Source organism: Passer domesticus, chromosome 5 (genome assembly GCF_036417665.1).
Source record: "Passer domesticus isolate bPasDom1 chromosome 5, bPasDom1.hap1, whole genome shotgun sequence".
In the NCBI taxonomy this organism is placed as follows: Eukaryota; Metazoa; Chordata; class Aves; order Passeriformes; family Passeridae; genus Passer; species Passer domesticus.
The window spans coordinates 4,699,892-4,722,499 of record NC_087478.1 but is presented as its reverse complement, the minus strand read 5'-3'; the positions used below and the strand labels follow the sequence as shown (position 1 = coordinate 4,722,499).

Genomic DNA, 22,608 nt, shown 5'->3' with positions numbered 1-22,608 from the left:
AGAAAACTCAGCTTCATCTGCCACTTTTGCTTTTTGTTTCTAAAGCAGAGCTCCCTCCCTGGTGGCAGAGTATCTGGGAAGGAAGACTGAGAAATGGAAATCAGTGAAAGCTGCCTAAAACCAAAGAGACAGAGGATTCCTCCATCCGTTGGGTGTTGACACCTCCATTTTCCCTTAAAGAAGATAACTTTGGTGCATCACTAAGTTAGACAATTGTGTCCCACAAACCCAGGAAAATGTGTAAGAAGGTAATCAAAGAGTAAAAGAAAATGCACAAAAAGCAAGTATGGGAAACGATCTGATGAATTGAGCCACCTGCCCAAACTGATTTACATTCTTTCAGCAGTCACCACAATTGCTGCATTTTGATTAACATAGCTTGATTTGTGTTTTCATCAAGATTCCTGGAGACCTCAACAATGATTTTGTAAACCCCAACATACTAACAGAACTGGCTCTAGATCAATGGGGAGTCCTTTTCAATTCCACTTTTCAAATTTGCAAGAGCCTCAGGGATTGCTTTAACCCATTGCAGACACAGGCTGGACTATACTGGTCTAGATATGAATAATTTTTTGTAAAGCCTAAACAGGTGAATGCTTCAAAAATGAACTGAAAAACTGTGGGAAAATGCAGAATGAATGTCACACTCTTTTTGTGAACTGAATCAACTTTCCGAGTGTACTGTCCATTCCTTTTTTGTCATATATACAGGTGCATTCCTTTACTCTGGGAAAGAATTGCCACTTTAAAGAAAATTCCAGTATTTTATATCAACACTTACAAAACTCATGTCTAAGAGATTCCTTTCTCCTTCTAAATCCTCACTGTGTCTTGTGTAAGACCATAATTATTAACTCCAAAAGTTTACCACACACTGACATTCTCTGCTCCACTCCATCAAAGCACTGAACTGGTGCATCTCTGCTATTCCAAAGACATCAGCCCTCCTAATCAGCCCTAAAACTATTTTTATACCAACACATCATCTCCTCCTCTGCTGTGATCTAATTTTCTGACAGCTCAAAGTATTCTCTGGGAAACTTGACACTGATCTTGTGAGGCTCTCTTCATCCCTGCCCTAAGGTAAGGGAGATGCCACCTTCCATAACACACTGGAAGCCACCCACACCAGCTAGAGCTGCACAGCTAGACATCAGCTGTCTGCAGAATATTCTGAACCACATGTACACACCATTCAGCCACTAATTGCAAAATCTGGTACTTAATTCAGAAGAAAGAAATTCCTGTAATGTAGAAGCAATGGGTTAAACATAGAGCTTTTTTAAGTGGCTCAGCTATACAATAGAGAATAATTAGGTATCCATAATAAGGCAATTTAATAGTATACTAAATGACATTCCCCCACATAGGGTGTAATTAGTTTCATGTACTTGACACATTCATGCGAGATGTCAGACTGGAAGATTATTATTGTTTTTTTCATATCCATTTTTTAGTTAGAAGTAGTTTGTCTTTGCATCTTCCTGCTCATTTGAGGATTAACGGTCTATTATTTTTGGAATGATTTTCCAGTATGACATTTCTCACATTGCTGTTAATTTTCTTTCCTGGCCCCTTTTCAGTATAGTGCATGTGGCTTTTACTGTTGGATTTATTAAATTTGACATACCAAAGCACTTGCTCAAATTGGTCTGTTTGTCAATGAAGACTTTAGCAGAGATAACATTTCCAAAAGGCATGAACATCTGCAGAATGTCCTGGTCTCCAAACTCCTGGGGGAGGTGGTAAATAAAGAGGTTTGCCCCTTCTGGACCTTTAGGAAAATAAAATAAATAAAAAAAAGAAGTATGAAAACAGCTATTACAAGTGCAACATTTAATCTGTTTTTCCATAATACTTACTGAAGCTGATGGTCAGAAAGCATTTCACTTTCTGAAGGAACAAAAGTAAGTGGATCATCAAAAGAGCACAGCTGAAATGCAGCTCTTGAGAGCATCCCATCTTGAAAAGTGTTTACTTTGAAAAGTGTTTATTTCATAACTCTACTACAGAAGTAGTTAAATTCATCCCCTTTCTTCAATTTACATGAGTGTCTTTCAATATAATTAAGGTTAGGAAAACAGGTACAGAATGTATTGGCTCTCAAAATGCCCCAAGAACTGCACAAGGAGTCCTCTGCTGCTTCCTACACCTGCATGGGTTTGTCAGTTTAATTCCAGTTGCAGGAACTCATGGAAATGGAAGCAGGTGAGCTCAGATTTGAGTACCTCAGATTTAAACTCAAAGGGCAAGAAAATGGTGCAGATAGGAATAAAAATAGTAAGGAGAAGCACACCTTGGGTCTTAAAAGTCAGTGAGAAAAAGACATTCAAAATTAAATTTGTACTGACTCATTTAAAGATGATTTTTTTTTAAAATATAAATCCCCCACACAAAGATCTGTCTCCTGGAAGAAGCTTTGTAAAGCAAGTCTTTTAAAGAAGTTCAAAATTAAGTAGTTGGGTTGCAATTAAGTGCCTTTAGACTTAGTTCAGTTTGCAAAGAAAGATGTAAACTCAAAGGTGTTTTGAATACTTTCCTTACAGACAAGATTTGAGAAAGGTATTATTTAAGGTGTAGGTTAAAACATTAATCTTAGTACTGATAGGTTATTTTTTTTCTCCTAGCTCAATATTAACACACTGGAAACAAGCAATGGATGCCAGGAAGAGTGTGGTACATGATGGAGCCAGGCGTGGCCTCCATCCAGGCTCCAGCAGCCTTAGTGGTACACAAAGGGAGCAAACATTTCTGCTAAAACCACACCTAGAATAGCCTGATTATATATTCCCTTGCTTAATGGAACCTAAATGTGCCTCAGATGTGATGTCCTTGGTTTTCTGAAGAGGAAAGTGCTCGTGAGATTTACAGAGTTCCTTCTGCAACAGAGCCACAGAGCCTCACCTCTCCCACACAGAATCAGGCTGGCTGCTCTCTCTCAGCCTAAAGGAAAAGGTAGCAAAACTTGCCCAAAGGGAGATAAATGAATTAGATAAAAAAAAAATTCTGGGGAGGCAGGAAAAAAAAAAAAAAAGATGAAATAAACTTGTCACTTGGAAGTTTTTCTTCTTGTCAGAAGTAAACTATCATTCCCAGCAAATAATGTTCTTTAAAATAGTAGGGAAAAAAATTGCTAAATGATTTTAAGAGCATATGCACGAGGCAGTTCACTGTGTTTCAGCATTTAATATTTATATAGCATTTTTGTCTGGTACTTGTTTATCCTCAACCACTCCAGACTCTTCCATCAGAAATCATGGCAAGAGACAAAACATTGTTGACAGTATTCAGCAGTGCAATTCACTCACTTGAACTTAACCACCTACTACTAGATGCAAGATATATAACAAAAACACCGTGTTTTAAAAAGGATGCTGGCAATTCATAAAAATAAAAACTAAGCCTAAAATTGATTTGAATATTTCTGAACAGAGAAAAATTAAAATAGCTAGAAAAAAAATCAAGCTTTCCTTGACTATGTATCTTGCAATAACATGAAATAAACAATTTTTTCTGGTGTCAAATAGTCTATTGTCACTGACCAAAGGGCCTGAGGTGAAAGATGAATGACGAAAACAAAAATGATGGAAAAAAAGATTTAAAAATCCCCTTTCATTTTAAGTAATTCAAGCTTTTAGCAGCAAATGAAGGAAAGACTTGAGAGAAAAATATACATTTTAACTCCAGTGTCCCTATACAATAACCAGCTGGGGGAATGCCAAATTTGTCTTCCTAGGAAACACATCCCATAACAGTACAAAATACTATTTCAAAAGAGGATAAAAAAGATTTCTCTTGAGGATATTATACTAGGTTTATTTCCAAAGCTTATCCTTGGCAAGAGCAGTAGTGACAACATAGACACAGTCTTAGAAAGCATGCAGTATTTTCCTGTCTTTGCAGAATTAGCTGGAAATTAGGACAGGAGAAAGCAATGAAAACAGAAACAACCCCCCTGAAAATGCCTGGGAAGCATGAAGGGGAACGGAAGAGGGGAAAAGGGTAGCCTCATTTTCCTAAACACCTTGTAATTAGTATTCATTTATTCTTAGCAATAACTTCCTGAGGTTTATTTGCTGTCGGTGTGGGGAGAGGGGGGCAATCATTCACTTAGCTGCTTCCTCACAAGACCCACAATTAAGCAAAGAACCACTCAGAGTGAAAACGGATCTTGTCATTAGCTCAAAACCTTAATCAGATTAACTCCACTATGACAGAAAATGGAAACCAGAAGACAAAACTGCATCCACAGAGGGATGATTTTTGTTAGCGGCGCCTTTTTATATGGTAGTTGGTAAATGCTTTTATATAAGGAAGGGATGGGTGGCAAAGCATAACTCGAAGGACAGATGGCTGAAAAGTGAAACACATTAGACATCAAAAAAGGTGACAGTGGCAAGCAGGAGAAAACTGGAGGAAGAAGAAATCACAGATTAGACTGCCTGAGGCCTTCCGCGAAGCCTCCACGAGGAAAAAGCCGCGTGGCACCGCTTGGGCCGGGTGTGCTGGTGCGGGCACTTACCTTCCTTCTGGCTGCCCGCGGCGCTCTGCTGCTGCAGCAGGCTCTGGCTGTAGAGGGTGGGCAGCGCGGCGGCCGCGTACTGCTGGATTCCTGAGTAGGCCTGGGTGAGCGCGTCCATCGTGCCGGCCGTGCCGTTCGTCAGGCCTGTTGCGCCGAGTCCTCCGTTCAGGGCCGCCATACCTGAGAGCATTTGAGCAACTTTACAAAAAACCCAACAATAGAGAAAAGAAATTGCACTTGTTCATTAGTGCTTTCCGAAAGTCGTTGGTATTATACGACACTGACGACGACAGCAGTGCATGCAGCTCGGCACGTCACCAAATGGGACTGAGGACAAAGAAACACGACTTTGGCATCAGGATCACTTCAGCACAAGGGTTGCACAGTCAAATGGACTCGCATGCAGCCTGCTACTGGCAAGTACTACAGCTCCGTGCTCCTGAGAGCCTCTCTGCTCGTCCTCCTTGACACCTGTGCTTCTGCTGTGGTGTCTGAGGCTGGCAGTGTGGGACCTGTTTGACCTGTGTCCTTGTCTGTGGAAAAAGCAATCTGTGAGGAAACCCACTCTCTCTGACCAGGGTCTTCAGCAACAGCCATGACAACACCAGATCAGAAGTGTTCTGCTTATGCAGAGTAAGCAGAGAACCCCGATTAACTGCATTTAAAAACAAGTCTTTTTCAATCTAAATGATTCTATTATAACTCTCTATACAATTACAGGCTTTGTCCCTTAGGCTTGTGGTAGAAAGATGCACTGTGATGCTCTTTGCTTCCACCTTCCTCCTCTAGTTACTCCAGTCACTCCACAAAAGATGAACACCAACACACCCAGAGTGACTAAAAATACTTCGTCCAGACTAGGCATCTTTCATGAAGAAACAAAAGCATTTATTTCTAGCAATGTTTTTCTTCACAAGGGAAGCCGAGTCACTTTTTTTTTAACTTACAGCAATTCCACATCCTGATAAGTAACAGAGTAATTTAACTGGGATGGCTGCTAAAGAGGAAATTTCAGATGGGATTGCTAGCTGTGCAGAAAATGACATCCCTCATCCGTGCAAACAGTGTGGGCTGCATAAGGAGTTGTACTACTCTGATTTGATGGTGGACAAACTCCTGAGCTACAGCTTCCCTCCTCTGCTTCTACTGCTCAGCATGACTCCAAAATGAGTTATGTTGAAGTTAACACTGCTAGCATGTCTTTCAGCAATTCCAGAAAAAGTGAATTTGCTGTTGGAAGTTGAAAGCATGGCAGGGTTCAGAGCCCTGCTCATCTTCCACACACCCAGCCTGTGTCAACCTGAGCAACTGAGAGCCCATCAGGACTGAGAGTCAGAGCATGTTTTCTGCACAATTAGCCATCCCAGCTCCCCAGTTTCTAGGTGAACAGCTCACAAACAACTTAGAGAGCTTAACAGGCCCATAGAGGTACAGAAGATCAGTCACTAGAAAAATGGTAGGGGGCACCCAGAATCACCAGCAATCATTTCTTAGACATTGTCTAATGTTTTGATTGGTAAAATGGTGGGTGAAGATGTGACTGGTGGTGCCATATTAAGATCCCAAAGAGAGGAACAGTAAAAAGAAGGAAGGGGCTTAATTTCAGAGCCATAATAAGGGTTGGTATGTAAATTGGGGAAAAGTGGGGAAATTAAGCAGAGGACACTTTATAGTAAATTAATAATTAAGTCTATTAGACTGGGAAACAATCTTCAAGGAAGATGGAAGAAACCTTATCACATGTATAATTTAGATACAGGAAGAATACTGCAGGGAATTACCCAGCATTGACAGAGGAGGATAAAGATGCTGACCCCAGCATCCTTCTGCCTCTTATGCAGATTTGAAAAGCATATTCCTATGAGTCTCCAATAATCAGGACAATTGCTCAAGTGGCACCTTTTTGGCTCCACCAGACTCTGTGCCAATTAAGAGAATTGTACTGCATAAATTATACCTTTTGATCTTACTATAATTTGTGTGACTAAACACTTGACAGAGATGTGATATTCTTAGCCTTTCCTTAATAAAATGTCTCACTTTGAAGACTTCTCTTTCCCCTCCACCCCACTTCAGAGCATCACTGTACCCTGATGGGAGGTACTGGCTGCCACGGCTTCGAACAAAAAATCCCTGTCAGAGCTCAACAGACCTGGGTATTTCTTGTATAATGGTTCCAGTTATAAAACTGTATTGGGTTTGGGTGGTAGTGGGGAGGATAAAGGGGTGGTTTCTCTGAGAAGCTGCTGGAATCCTCCCCTACATCCTACAGAGCCAATGCCAGATGGGTCCAAGATGGACCTGCCAATGGCCAAGGCTGAGCCCATCAGAGACACCTCTGAGGTATCTTGGTAAAGGAGGAGAAAAAACCCTGTGCAATGGTGACTGCAGCTGGAGAGAGAATGTGTGAGAGAAACAGCCCTTCAAGGCTGATGGAGAAGGAGGGGCAGGAGCTGCTCCAGGCACTGGAGCTGACATTCCCCTGCAGCCCCTGGTGCAGCCCACGGTGAGGCAGCTGTGCCCTGCAGCATGTGGGGGTCCATGAGGGGCAGAGATCCACCTGGGGGTCCATGGGGGAGCAGAGATCCACCTGGGGGTCCATGGGGGGCAGAGACCCACCTGGGGGTCCATGGGGGGCAGAGACCCACCTGCAGCCCATGGAGGAGCCCACACCAGAGCAGTGGATGCCCAAAGAAGGCTGTGACCCCACAGGAAGGCAGTGCTCCTGGTAGGATCTGTGGAGAGGATTGTACTGGAGTAGGTTTGCTGTCAATACTTGTGACACCATGGGGGACCCAGTCTGGAACTGTTCCTGAAGGGAAATGCCATGGAACAGACCCACACTGGAGCAATTTGTGGGGTGCTGCAGCCTGTGGAAAGGGACCCACACTGAAGGAGCAGGTGAAGAGCTCTCTCCTGTGGGAGGGACCCCATGCTGGAGCAGAGGAGCAGTGTGAGGAGTCCAACCCTGAGGAGGAAGGAGCTGCAGGAACAATGTGTGATGAACTGACTGCAACCCCCATTCCCTGTCCTCCTGCACCACTGGGGACAGTAGGTGGAGAATTCAGGAATAAGGCTAAGCCCGGGAGGAAGGTAGGAGTGGGGAGAAGGTGTTTTTAAGATTTGGCTTAATTTCTCATTATTTTACTCTGAATTGATTGGTAATAAATTAAACTAATTTCCCTGAGTCAGGACTGTTCTGCCTGGTAAGTGATCTCACCCTGCCCTTACCTCAACTCACAAACCTTTTGTTATATTTTCTCTCCCTTGTCCAGTTTGGGAGTGGGAATAATAAAGTGGCATTCAAAATATTATAATAACAGTAATAATAACAAAACCAATATCAATAACAATTTTTATAATAAATGTACAACATACAATATATTATATACTAAATATTACTACTAATAATAATTTGATCCTGAGGCTGACTGTTGCCTGCTCTGCTGTTCTGTGCTTAGGTTTGTCTCACTGCTTGCACAGCACTGGTTAAACTAAAGGCTCCTGATAAAGCAGCTTGTATCTCTCTTTTTATTAGAGCGTTGAAATAACTTGATAACAGAGGTAGCATTAGGATACCATGTTATCTTTCGTGAGTCATTGGCCTATTAGATAAACATGCTTTGTGTTGCAATGGGCAGCATCCTCCCCCTCCTTTCCCCTGGAATCAATAGCACTTCCATCCAGATCAGCCATCAGCCAGACAACCCAGCCCACGGCACTGCCCCTGGGAAGGGCACAGCTACTGCTGCCACAGCCCACGGGGGGCACACACCTCCCTCCTGAGCAAAGCACAGCTGCAGAAAGCACCCAACACTTCTCTGTTATTGCATTTTTATGAAATCTGCAAGGCCCAGCTGCTGTTACGCATCTCTGCCATCTCTTTATTATCTCTACCAATGCACCTCAGTCACACACTGAACTCTGGTCCCTTCCTCCCTTCTGTGAAATAACCTTTTGGAGCCTCTCATCTATGGCCTTCTACTTTTCTGAGTTTCTCTACATAATACAAAAGCAACAAAGCTTGGCAAGTCCAAAGGTCTCACAAAGTGCTTTTCAAGCACCTTCAAATCTGTCATGAATAGTTTTATCTCTGTTTTACAGATGTAAATAAGGGGGCAAAAAGGCTAAGTGACTGCCCTGGGGGCACACACAAATATTGTGCCATAGCTGTCCAGTATTCTGAAAGTATGGTCTTTTCTTAATTGCAAAATTCTCTTCCTCCCTCTTTAGTATTTTTTCCTCATAATTTATAATTATTTTTGGTACTTAGAATTCTTACATTTACATGCTCAAAGCAGGCAGTCTAATGTTTTGCCATTTAAAGTTTTAGCTGCTTCAAGAATAACTGAGGGAAGACTAAATCCCCACACTTCGGTACAACTGCTGCCAAAACCTTGGAAACACCTAAACTTACCATACTCCACTTTATTTAAGGCCTCCAGATGTCTTTTTAAAATGCTTCTCTCTACAATGACAGCACTATCAGCCTCCATAGCACAGCTTATTTTCACAGACCCAGACAAGACTGAGAAAACAGATAAAATCTTCTAGTGAGCCCAGTGTGGAAGACATTCTCCACGTGATTCTCACGTGCAGGGCAGGACTTGGCTTAGGCAGAAGAGCATCTCTTCAAACCTCTATATAAATCAATGCCCAAGCCCAGTGCCACCTTCTGATTAATTTTTGGGTTAAGTTCTGTTTGGTTTGTGCTTTGGATTTTCTAATTCCCCAGCTAGAAGCATGTCACTCAATTCCAATTTGCTTCACAGTTAATTCAGGAATGTCCATGGCCAGTGAATATTTTTTATGGGCTTGCTTATGACCCTGGTATAAGCCATGTCAGTGTGGAACATCAGACTTACTGAACATGAGGTTTCCCAAAGGCAATCTCCCAGGTGGGTTTGAGTGTGCATGACTGAGTCCGACATGGTCATCACATTAAAATGGACAGGGGAGGTTATTCTAATTTGAGCAATGCTTCACTATCATCAGCACCATGAGTACCAGAGAGTGATAATCAAATTCTCTTTTAAAGGAAACAATGCCCTAATGCTGAGCTGTGCCAGGGGGAAGCAGTTTCCCCTCTTTAGCTCTCTCTCAAGTATGTATATACATAGACGGACATACCCACACACATTTTGTAAGCACCATACACATATCCATAAAAACATCCACAAAGAAGATTTGGGACCGCAGTCCCTCTCAGTACAAGTCCATGGAAGCAATGGTGACTTAAAACAAACTGAAATTTGGCACCAGGTTGTGAATACATCATTATTACTTCAAATGACACATGCAGATAAGTTTGCACACACATCACCTCAAAATACTTGCTGAGAAAATGTAAACTCTTTGCTTGCAGCCTAGCAAGGAGTGCTAAAAGGAGTGCAACAAAAGGGTTCCCACACGATAAGCTCACAGAATTCACTCCTGCTAGGTGTTGATGAAGGGGTACATTATGTTGGAGTGCTCCAGTGTGCCTGGTTCTTAGTACTTGCTTAGGGAAAGTAGTGGGATGTCATATTTTGCTCTTGATATTGTGATTTTTTTATACACCAAGTGAAGCACAATGACTGGTAATCAGAAAGGACATTTAATTGTTTCTTACTCATGACAGGGTAGCTCTCTTACTACAAGAGCTGACGAGAGAAAAGGTGAGTTAGCCTTCTATGCATGCCATTTCCAGTGGCTTGCTTTAACACCAACAGAATAAGAAGAAAGGAAACTAACATCTGCCATTTTGGGACCTAATACTAATTTTCTTAAGTTGTCCTTGAGTTGTATTTACAAAGAGGTTGTTTGGTGTGAAATGCACATGTCCTTGCCAGAAGCAAGTCCTGTTTTACACGAGACCCCATGCAACCATTCAACATTGCTACATGGACATCCATAAGCCCCCTTCCTTCCCAGCTCCCAACAATACCAACCAGAGATCACAGAACAAAAAGACTGGGTGAGCAGCCAAGTAACAGTGACAGAAAGGACATCATGCAGAGCATCAGAGTGAGCAAGAGATACTGAGGAGGACATCCATTCCTGAGGGTACATTATGATGGGTCATGGACTGCCAATGACCAAATAGATTCCTTGCATTGCAAAAGGAAATGCAAGGAGCAACAGCAGCTAAAGAAAAAAAAGAGGGAGGGGGAAAAATGCAGCTGGGCAAATCTCTTCTGTAACAGGCAAAGGTGAAGTCATCATGGCAGAAACAATAATTAAAAAAAAATCCTCCTTCTTCAAGAAAGTCTTGATCAGGGCTAAGGACAAAGAAGAATGCTCTAACATCTACTGGCATCTACTTAGCTGGAGATGCCAGGGTTTGTTAAGGTGTCATAGGATAGGTGTGTGTGCTCTGGCATTACAGGTGACTGACTGCTCTTTCTCCTATACTTGCCAATTAAAAGACCTGCTTTCATTTTTAAAGCATGTTGCTCTCAAGTCAATTACATAATTCTTACAGATGTTTTAAAGGACTGCCTCTGTGGCACTACATTTCTGAGTGAGGTTTTGTATATTGGGGTGATACACCTCTTGTCAGACTCCCTCAGTGAAAAAGGAGCCTCTCCTACAACCTTGATAAACCCAAATCCCTTGTGACAATTCTTTTACCTTTCACATGTACTGCAGGAAGAGGAGTCTTTATGCAGGGACACAAGGAAATTCACTTTGCAGAACAAACTGTGTGAAACTAAAAGACTCCAGAGAACTACATATGTTGTAGTACTAGTATGGAACTGAATCAACTTCACCCCCTTAATTGGTGTAGAGATTAAAAATCATATTATCACTTTGCAATTGATAGTTTTTGTGGCGTGATTATTGGGGAAGGCTGTCCACCACAGCAATAAATACTCACTGTTTACGGTACCTGCTAGTGCATTAATATTATTCAGTCCAACAGTGGCTCCAGCCAGTCCTTGGAGAGTACCCAGAGAAGTCAAAGAATTCATGGCCGCACCAGCTGTGGAATTAGCAGTTGATGCAGCCACTGAAAGGAAAAAAAGCAAAGGAAAATTAAGACAATTAAGTTTGTTTATTTTATTTGATCACAGAGCAGCTTACAATCACACACAGCAGCACAACAGGGCTACTTGCAAGGAGAAGGAAAAAAGAAAATGAGATCAACGAGACCAATTTTGTTGAACACATTAACAGTGTGATTGTTCATGGGAAGTGTTGATGAGCCTAGAACTGCAAATACTAGGTCACAAAATTCAGTTCTGTTATTTGCAAATATAATACCAAACCAGTACGTCTGGGATCAGACACTTTCTCAAAAGTTTGTCAATCAATCCAGCAACCCAGGCTGATCAGCTAACCAGGCTTTTGAGATTTTGCCACACACCTCAAAGTCCATCATTACACAAACAAGAATTACTCAGTAATTTTGTCATACAACAGATTACTGTTCTGGGCCCCAAACGTTCTTAGAGTAAGTTAAATTATTCTAAGTGAAGACACTGTGATCTAGGACACTGTATAAACTTCATTTAAAGACCTGAAGATTAGAACAAGAAGAACGACCAGGCAAATACAAAAGGTATGTTATTGCAGGCTTTTATCCTGGCCTTTGTACATAGATAGTCAGGTATATGCACCCCTATGATACTTTATGTATCCCCAAAAGCTCTGACAGAGGGGAAAAGATGGAAAAAATGTCCTTGATGCTAGAATGTCAAGGGAATGATGAAGGTGGTGAGATGAATCCATCTAAATTATGTGTTTAGGGAGAGAAAGAGGCTCACTTGTCATAGAAAGTAGTAAAAAGTCATCATTTGGGATAGGTTGGGTGAACTTGAAATACCTGTCTGTCTCACAGAAGTGCCTTCAATAACCCGTGTAGATTAAACACTTAACTCACAGGTAGGTAAAGGTATACCAGATGAATCACACTCATAAAAGCTGCAGAAGCAATTAAGTTTTTAGTGCATCTCCTGAGCCCTACTTTCATGTATCAGTCATAAAGAATTCCTTTTTTTTTTTTTCTTGTTATAATGTTGCATTATCTTAGGAAAAGCAAATATTTAAAGTCAGACTTTTGTTGATGATGTACTGGAAATACATCATGTCTACAACCAGGCTTTTTTTGCCCCTATTCATTACCTAGCTATGAAATAGTTAAGACCACTTTTATGTGATGCTTTTTTGGGCTGTCAAACACGTCAGATTACTCAGTGAACCCTCAAGAAAGTGAAGTCTCTAGAGCTGACAGGATCCAGTAAGAAAGTAGGAGGTAACTTTTTCACTCTGTGGGTAAACCTTGAAGCTCTAACCTACAAATAACCTGCCTTTGCAACATTAAGACCCACCAAAGACAAGTTTTCACACTCTTGGGGCCTCAAAGTACAAAGAACATTCTTGCTGTGGGGGAAGAGAGATTTCCAGACTCTGGTATGCAGTCCTTGTCTCTTAGCATCTGCGATGTTAACTCGAATAATTTCCTATGTTGCAAACAGAAGCAGCTTTGATTATTCAATCTGTCCCAACAAAGCAATAAGAATCCAATAATGTCTTTGATTAAAAAAGTAATAAAAAAAACCAAGTAAAACCCCCACTTTTTTCAATGTGGGCACCAGCAGACAAAAGAGGAAAAAACCAAAGTGAATTCCCTGTGACCAACATTGGTCTGTGTTTCTGCCAATGCTCATTAGCAAAAGATTTAAATGAAGTATATAAAACTCAAATCTGAAGGATCTGATTAGTTTTGACTGGACTAAATTCCATCCATTTTCTGCTTTAGAGGATTATTACCATTTTCTCTTGAGGAAACACATATAGTTAAGAAATTAGAGAAATGGGGACTAGGAAACTGCCTGTAAATTACATTAAAGCTGGGGGCAAATATCTCCTGTGAACAAGAGCCATATGCTTATGGATTGTCAACACATCTGTTGGAGAAGGCAAAAAAAATCTGCTTAAAACCTCCCCTCTTGTGCAGCCCACAGGGAACTATGGGGGCTCCTATTTCTGGCTGCTCAAACACTTGCTCCAGGGCTGGTCCCCAGTATCTGGGGCCAACATCTCTTCTCCTTTTCTCTCTTTTCTTTCTTTTCTTTTCTTTTCTTTTCTTTTCTTTTCTTTTCTTTTCTTTTCTTTTCTTTTCTTTTCTTTTCTTTTCTTTTCTTTTCTTTTCTTTTCTTTTCTTTTCTTTTCTTTTCTTTTCTTTTCTTTTCTTTTCTTTTTTTCTTTTCTTTTCTTTTCTTTTCTCTATCAAGTTTCTCTATTCCAGCAGGCAAATAAAGAGCTGGTGCCTCAGTATTTCTCCCACTTGAAGCTGCAATGCAGATTATCTAGTTTGCCCGAATAAAGACTTGGCAAATACTCACTGTACAATACTGGGTGAAGCCTAAAGCACCTCAGGAAGGAGGGTTATTTTGTTGGTGTTTCTTCTGCTTAGCAGTGATCTGCCTCACAAATGCAATGGGACAATGCTCTTTCCTATTTGGCTTAATATTTCTTTGAGAAGAAAGAAACTGAACACATTGTGTGGTTTCCACCATCTTATTGAACAGGGGGTGAATAGAAATGAAGGGAACTCCTTTTTTTAGGGTGCTTGGAGTGATCAAGCAATCTCTGCATGAGGATTCCTGAGAGACCCCACACTAATTGATTGAGACCTGTATGTATAAAATAAAGGTGAGGACAATGATGAGCTAAAATATTACCATAAAAGGGCTATGAAAGGTCCAAAATATTAACAGAGGTGAAAATTTCTAACAAAATGCTGTATAAAACCAACAGATGAAGCAATGGCATGCCTTGTCCCCCAGAAATCTAAAGGAAGCTGAAACAAAAGTTAAAAGGTCCTACAAGACAAGTGTGAAGGCTTATACCAGCTGAAAGTTTTTACTTTGTGTGCTCCCAGATGAAATCCATCTAGAGACAAGGACTATGCTTCTCCTGTCCTTTGCCATTTTCTAGTTGCTTTCAACTAAAAAATTGTAACATATATTAAACTGAAGGGAAAGAAGAAAAATCACATGCCTTGTGGTAACAGCAAATGACTGCACTACTTTGGGGGAACCTGTATAACTCTCTTGTGTCAGCAAAACTCTCGGGCTCCACAAATGCTCAGAGTAATGGCAAAGGAAGAATAATTCACTGTCAGAATACTTTCTATATTTATGTCTTTTAGTTGTCCAGAAGACAAAAATAGATTGGCTACCTACATAATTTATAAATTGGGTTTTACCAGGTTCCTCTGAAACCAAATAAATGAAAAATAGAAAAAAAAAATCCCAACTCCCTCCAGCCTCCACACCAGAACATTCACAGAGTCACAGAATATGCTGAGTTTGAAGGAACCCACAAGGATTATCAGGTCCAACTCCTGGCCCTGCACAGGACACCCCAAGAGTCACACCCTGTGCCTGAGAGCATTGTCCAAACACTTCTTGAACTCTGCCAGCCACAGTGCTGTGCCCTGGGGAGCCTGTTCCAGTGCCCAGCCACCCTCTGGGTGAAAAACCTTTTCCTGATATCCAACTTAAACCTCCCCTGTCTCAGCTTCAGGCGATTCCCTCAGCTCCTGTCACTGGGCACCACAGAGAAGAGTTCAGCACCTGCCCCTCCTCTTATTGTGCTTCCTCCATTTAACTGAGAAAATTTTTGTTATCAGCTTCAAGCTTCAAGCCAAGAAACTTGGCCTTTGGTTAATGTATTCATTGGCAGAGTTCTCTTTGGTACAGAGAACACGTTTTTATACACACGTGTATACACGTTTTAACTAGTAATGCTGCACTCATGGAGGTCTTTAAGGCTGGAAGGAGATGGCAATTTCAAATATTCTCAAACCATTCACTTCTGCCTCTAAATGGCTATAACACCTTTTAGGTTTTTTTTCTTTTCATTTTTTTAAACAGAAATATGAACTAGCAATTAGCCATTTCTCTTTTAAATTTTAATTTAACTAACACTTCAACACAATTCCTAAAAAAATATGCCAACCTAGAAAAACAACAAGAATTAGCACAGAAACTTCTGGCCATTCTTTTGGCTAGTTTATGTCAATAGAGTCATAATGATTTACATCATCTGGATTTGCCTCAGCTGGAAAACTAAATTCAGGATAACAGCATCTAGGAAAGGCAATGATGTGTAAATATTTCTTTGGCTTTGCTACACACACTGTGGATGGAATTAATTTCCCCACCTTTGGCAGCCTGGTTGTTAGTTTAAGCTAGTCTAGTCAAAACTAGACTGTTTCTGAAATTTAATGGTCTCCAATTCAGACACCCTACCTTTAGATTTCTATTTCAGGTTGGGCTGAATTGCCCTGAAGACCATGTGGATGAGCTCAACTACCAGATGCTACTGGTGCCTTTCCCAGTTTTGCCTCAAGCTTCTTGTGCTGCCCTGGATAAAGCAATTACTATGATTTTTGTTGCAAGACCTGCTAGTTCACAGTTGCTGTCTGTCTTTTAGAAAGCTCTGTCTTGGAGGCACAGGCACATTTCTCTTATTCCTGTTTACTTCCTACACCTCAGACCAAGGAGTGCCCTTTGAAACCACAGACCTATGCTTGTCTGCTTTGACTTGGGCAAATCCCACCCCTCTCATGTCTCAGGCCAGCTGATAAGTGAATCATAGAATCAGACAATGGTTTAAGTTGGAAGGCATTTTTAAAGATCAGCAATGAGTGATCTTCAACCGGAACAGGCTGCTCAAAGTCCCATCCAACCTGACTGTGACTGTTTCCAGGGATGGGGCATCCACAACGTCTCTGGGCAATCTGTGCCAGTATCTCACCACCCTCATCATAAAAAAGTTTCTTCCTTGTATCTAGTCTAAATCTACTCTCTTTTAGTTTAAAAGCATTGCCCCTTGTCCTGTTTCTGCTGACTCTGCTAAAAGGTTTGTAGGCTTTCTTGTAGGCTCACTTTAAGTACTGAAAGGCTTCAATAAAGTCTCCCTGGAGCTTTCTCCAGGCTGAGCAACCCCAACTCCCTCAGCCTTTCCTCACAGGAGAAGTGCTCCATCTCTCTGATCATCTTCAGGAATCCTTTTCCCACAGTGGAGGTCAGGGTCCAGGAAGGCTGCTTAAGACAAAGAACTACATAACCCACCTCTGACTGTTGCACTGAAGGAAAGAACCTATTCCAATCACACATGTGCCACTATGCTTTAGCAGAGAAATGGTTTGCAGTGTGTACTCAGGCTCATTCTTTCCTTACTTTCTTTTGGTAAATGTCTAACTGAAAAAAAATTCCAATTACTTCTCAGCAAAGTCCTGTACCACAAAAAACCGCTGGATCTCTTTGAAACTCCCTGCTCTATGTGCTAACTTGGCACTATTTATGGGCAGTGTAAACTGTGCACTTCTCCATTCCTCTCTACCTTGTCCTGTTCCCTTCCTCATTTTCTAATATGGACATCCTGCCTGGAAATGATACACAAACTGCAAGCCTTGGAGTAAGATACTAAGCACACGAGGCATTATAAACATTCTAAGTGAAGTTTCTTATTGGAAACATTATTTTGGTTTTAGGGCAGGACTAGTGGAGAGAATGGGCAAAAAAAAGCAAGAGCAGCACCAGCTCTTTGCATGGAGAGTTGCTCTACACCCTGCCAACCCCATCCATGTGAAGAGCAGCTATAATGTTTCTGGAGCAGAACCAGATTTCTGGTGCTGCAGAGCTTCAGGGCAGCTCCAAGACTGGCTTAACTATGCTAGGACTTTCCACACAGAGATCCACAATGGTAAGAAACTGTGTCAGCCCTGCTGACAGCTTTCCTTCAGGCAGCCCTTGGTTACACTCCACAATTGTCTGTCACTACGAATGCATGGCACCACAGGAAGCTCAGTGTTTAGTCTGAGTTCAGCCACTTGATTATCACCAGTCACTTATGAACCACAACTTTGTTCTGATTGTTTTACTTAATGGAGAGTTTAAATAACTTAATGTTCAAGTACATCTTTTGCGCCAGTTAAGATGATGTAGTAGTGCACCAGGGATCAATATTGCCCACAAATTTTAGGTTCAGCATCTCTGTGGCTAAGCATGAGAAGTTGCAGAGAAAACATTCTCTTTTGGGACACACTCCTGGCAGATCTGTATTGGCAGTTGTCCAAGTCCAGAATCCTCTTTCTTGTACTGAATTTGGGTGTATTTCTGATTTTGCTGCCTTCCTAAGCTCACTGACTCCAAGGGACAGATGAAATGGATCTGTCACTGGTGCTGACTAAATGGCTGACGTTTACAGGAATTCAGATGGGCAGAACTGGCCAACATGAACCTTCTGAAATTTAACAAGGATAGATGCGAAGTCCTGCACCTGGGGAGGAATAATCCCCTTCAATAACACAGCAGGGGATGGATGGGGCTGGGGAGAAGCTTTGCTGAAAGGACCTGTGGGGGTCTTGGCGGGAGGTGACCATGAGCCAGCAGCATGCACTGGCAGCAAAGAAACCAAACAGCATCCTGGACTGTGGAAGAGGAGCCAGGAAATCCAGGTTTCCTCTTTACTCAGTGCTTGTTGGATCACATCTGAATACTGCATGCAGATTTGGGCTCCTCTTTGCAAGGAGAACTTTGATCAGGTGGAGGGAGCTCAGTGGAAGCTCAGCAAGTTGGTCAGGGGCTCCAGCACTCATCCTGTAATGAGCTGGGCTTGTTCAGGCTGGAGAAGATACAGCTCCAGGTGAACCTAAAGCAGCCTCCCAGTGCCTAAAAGGAGTTCATCCACTGGGTACAGCAATAGCACATGCAGGGAAAATGAGAAGTGCATTGAAACAAGGGAGGTTCTGTTCAAATATAATTAAAAACATTTGTACTGTGAGGGTTCCACTGTCAAGCACTGGAACAGATTACCCAGATTGCTCCACCCATGTCCTTGGAGGTTTTTAAGACTTGTTTGGATCAACCTGATCTCAGAGGAGCAGGGAGCTGGGTCACAGACCCAACTGATGTTCCAACCACAATTATTCAATGGGAATTAGAGTAGTGTAGGAGAAAAGTAGAGAAAGCCAGCTGACACTATGACAGAATGAAAGAAGGCTGAAGAATGAAGATGTGTTGAAAACTGAACAGTAGAACTAGTTTCTGTTCTTGTGTCTGTTTACAGAAACAAAGGTTGACATTGAATATGCCACTTTCATCTGTGGTTTTGGTTCTAAGCTGCCACAACTACACTGTGTGGGTGAGGTTTCTAGGGCCCAACCTACATCTAACAAAAGAAGTTCTAACCTTGGATCTTTCCTTGATGTTTTAGATTCCTCTTAGATTCAGCAACGTGCAACAGAAAATAAAATCACAGTAGAATAATGTAAAGAAAGGATATAAAGAAATCAAACAAAGAGAATAAAGGCCATTAAAAAAAAGAAAATAAAAAATAATATTTCTAACAGCTCCTCAGTCAGCAATAGAAAAAAATTGTTAGATTTTATAAGAGAATTATAAGGACAAAAGAAAAAGAAATATTAAACCCAAAGTAGAAATCTCTAATTTAAGCCAGATGAATTTAAAATCTCTGTTTAGTACACAAAATCTCTTGGGTAAACAAAATATGCCTTTGTCCCTTGCTTAGTCCAAGAGGGATAATAAAGCTAAGAGACAACACTGGATTTAAGGATAATCAGATTAAGGCTGTGTTCTCTATTTTCTTTCTAATCTTTAGTTGCAGTAACCAATGATGCTTGGAACTGTGTCTTGAAAACTGTATCTAAACATGAGGAACACCTGCTGGCCTGACTGAAAGACTAAAGATATTGGACAAAGTTTTGTTGTGTAGGACAAAGTCTGTGCAGAGCTTCTGACTTTGGTTTATATTATCTTAATTTTGTGGTGATACTCTCAAAATGAGAGTAGCCATGAGAATGGCACCCAGCTGTAGGAGGCTGTTATGTAGATGGGAGTCTGGACCACTGACCTGGGGTTAGGAGGGATTTTGCACAGATCTGATCTTATGTATTTAAGGTCAATCAATTGAGGTGTGTTATCTTTATGTAGCACTAACTCAACTGGTTGTTTTGAAGAGGTGGAGGCCACAGAATTTTCTCCCAAACACACAAATGAAATGTCTTATAGAAAGGGGGAATGATTCAAATACAGTCATGCTGGAGTTTATGAAATGAGGATTATAAACACAGTGTGGGGGAGAAGTGGACAAGTCAATCATGGTGCCCGTGTGACATTGCTCTCAGGAATTTACAGTGGTTTCTGGCTGAAATGAGCTCATCCTACGGGCTCTGACTGCAGAAGGTACATTTTAAAGGGGGAGAATAATTAAGCAATGACAGAGGCATCATCATTATTAGATAATCACAACCCAGGGGCATTAGCAAACGTTGAGTGTCTCTAATCCCATGGGGTCTAATTATTCTGTGATAATAACCACACCTCCAAGTTTTAATTTATTCTTGTGGAGAATCTGGAGGGGGAGGGGGAGAAATGGGGGCATTTTAATATTTTTGCTAAAAGAAGATGCAGTTGGCCTTTCACTAGGGCTCATCAGTATTCTGATCTAACTAGCATGTGTGATTTGCATTAAATTGTCTGCCCTTTACTGTGATCTCCAGCCAATCTGAGTATCCACCCTTGCACAGACTGGTGGCCTCCCTGTTGCTAACAGTACCAGCAGGCCCTGGTTCCATTTCTCAGGACAGATTTTGGCAAAGGTGAGGTAGATTTTCCTGGTCTGGACAGGTGTATTTTCCATAAGGTCCTCTGACAAACACATTGCCATTGGTATGGAGAAAGAAGTAAAAACTTTCACATTTTCTGGTATCTCAGAAGTGCTGTCTGACATGTCAAAAAGGAAGATTCTAGGAAGTTTAAGTGCTCTGCTTGTGCTTGGATAGGATAAAATTAAAGTGACAGATGCACTCCAGGGAAAGAACACCAGAAAAGCAAGAGAGCAAGAAAGAGTCAGGGGAAACAAGAATGACAATATAGAAAGACATATACCAATATCACAGCCTTTCTCCAGTATGTCAGTGCCCCTCTGCTTCTTCATTACTCACAGGTGAACTGTGCCCATGAAATATTGTCCACTTCTTCCCAAGGAACAGGGAAAGAGAAGCAGCAGTGAGCAAAGGAGGAAGGGAGAATGCCATGCACTCAACATCTGGTCTCTTTTTTGTTTCTGTGTGCATGCATGTACAAATGAGAGAAAGCATGACAGAGAGGGAGAGGAGAGGAAGGAGTCTTTCCCCATGGTGATCCTTCTAGTTCTGGCTTTCTGAAAACAGGTTTATATTTTATTAAGTCATTTGTGAACACTGACTTTTACAAGAATAAAAAAAAAAAACAACCCAGAAAAACATAAAGAGATGAACCAATTCATTCAAATTCTTTGCAAATTTAGAAGCCAAGGCCTTCAACAATGGGAGAATAACTTTAGGCTCATAAATCCATACTATTCAGCACTGCATGAGTTTTTGAGAGCTAAGAAAGCTTGAGAGGAGTGAAAATCAGGGACACTCATTTTAATCACTTGTTTATGTTAACACCTAACCTCACATTTATGATTGTCATGAAATTACATCATGTAGACCATGGACCTTCCATAGCAGTGCAAAGAAGGAGGAGAAAACAGGGCATGCAAAGGTACCACAGGTATGGCAGACAAACTTATTAGCTGGTTATTTTTGTAGTTTTCTAGTCCTCTGTTCCATAATTTTCCTCCAAACTTATCTATCTAGCAGAAGGTATATTAACAAACAAGGGTTTATTGATTGGACATGTCTTTGTGAATGTAGGCTGGTTTTGTGAATCTTGATGCTTAAAGGCACATTTTCCTATGAGATTTTGAAGACAAAGAAAAAGGAGTAAAAAGCAAGTCAATATTCTTAGCCAATTCCACGCTGATGCTTCTGCATTTCTCAGTGAAGACCATCCACCTCTAGCACAAACTACAAGCCTGAAACACGTTGTGCATCCACCCCAGCACACCACAATGGTAAGTCACCTTTGGTTTTGGGTGGGAAGTACTTTAGAGTGGCTTGGGAACAGAATAACAATGCACAGTGAGCTGGCTTGAGTTCAGCTTCATAGCTGACCATCATATATTTCCAACTGTAACTCTCAATGAAATCAAACCAAATTGAATCACCACAATATGAGGAAAACAAAGAGGAATTGCTGAGCACTTAGGACTCAATGGGGCCAAGGGCTGTGGCTGTGCTCCTTGAAGCACCACTGAGCTCACATCAAAGCCATTTCTACAGGGAACTTCCAGCTGTGCTCTCATGTTTATCACAGCTATCTCACACAATTTGGAGCAGGCTATTGTTCTGAGATGCATGCCCTGATGCTGAAATGACCTCCATGTGGAGCTGCATCAGAATACAGCCACTTATAATTCACTTTCCAAAGAATTTCTGATCTAAAATCAAGAAGGCTCTACTGGAGGCCAGGATCTCCTGCCTGGAGTACAGGTTCCTTCACATGGCCCCTGGTGTGCCTGCAACATCTTTGACACAATTTCAGCACTAAGCATTGACAAACAATATGCAGTGGCATCTCTCCATTAACAAAAAAGAAAAAAAAGAAAGAAGAATGTCAGCGGAGTCCAAGGCTATCATTCAAGGTAAGCAATGTTTTTGTTCTACAAGTGCTTACCACATACACATATGCCAATTCAAATTCTAGTACATGGGAGAGGATGGCCTGATTCATCTTCTTTTTCACCTCTCTCATATATCTGTCTTAAGATAATGTAAACAGTCCTTGGGAGGTATTTGTCTTTCCATTGCAACAAGATATTTCTAAAAGGCTTATCTCATTCAGACACTTAGGAGTCCTATCCATGGTATTTTAGAATAGAGAAGAGCTGAACCATATATTGAAAATTTGAGTTTGTAGTTAAAGGAGTTATGAACCCTGAAGGTGCATGCAATTATTTCCATGGCAGATGGGTTTCTAAGTGGGGTGTGCAAGTACAGCCTCAGTGCAATAGCACATCCACAAAATGCAGTTGTTCACCCCTGGCAGCTGCAGAACTTGAGGATTATCTTGCCTCATGTAAAATTACTCAGCCAGGTCCTTTGCAGACCATTTGTAAAGTCATACTGAGTTCACTGTGACACTGGCTCTTTTCATTCATGTTACACATTTTTGTTCTGCAAACAGCAAAGGCAG

The 22,608-nt window shown here is 41.4% G+C and overlaps 1 protein-coding gene across 16 annotated transcripts in view; it reads right to left on the bottom strand.

Annotated features, from left to right (window-relative positions):
• The window catches only part of CELF2 (CUGBP Elav-like family member 2), a 545,552-nt gene that overhangs the window by 11,593 nt on the left and 511,351 nt on the right, over positions 1-22,608 (bottom strand). For 9 of the 16 annotated variants that reach the window (XM_064421752.1, XM_064421753.1, XM_064421755.1 and 6 more), the window contains 3 exons: positions 11,385-11,516; positions 4,526-4,723; positions 1,634-1,777 (listed from right to left, as the gene is read on the bottom strand). In XM_064421752.1, the coding sequence (XP_064277822.1) occupies positions 1,634-1,777; positions 4,526-4,723; positions 11,385-11,516 (474 nt within the window). The remainder of the gene's footprint in view (positions 1-1,633; positions 1,778-4,525; positions 4,724-11,384; positions 11,517-22,608) is intronic. The other 7 variants (XM_064421747.1, XM_064421750.1, XM_064421757.1 and 4 more) reach the window with 3 other exon arrangements.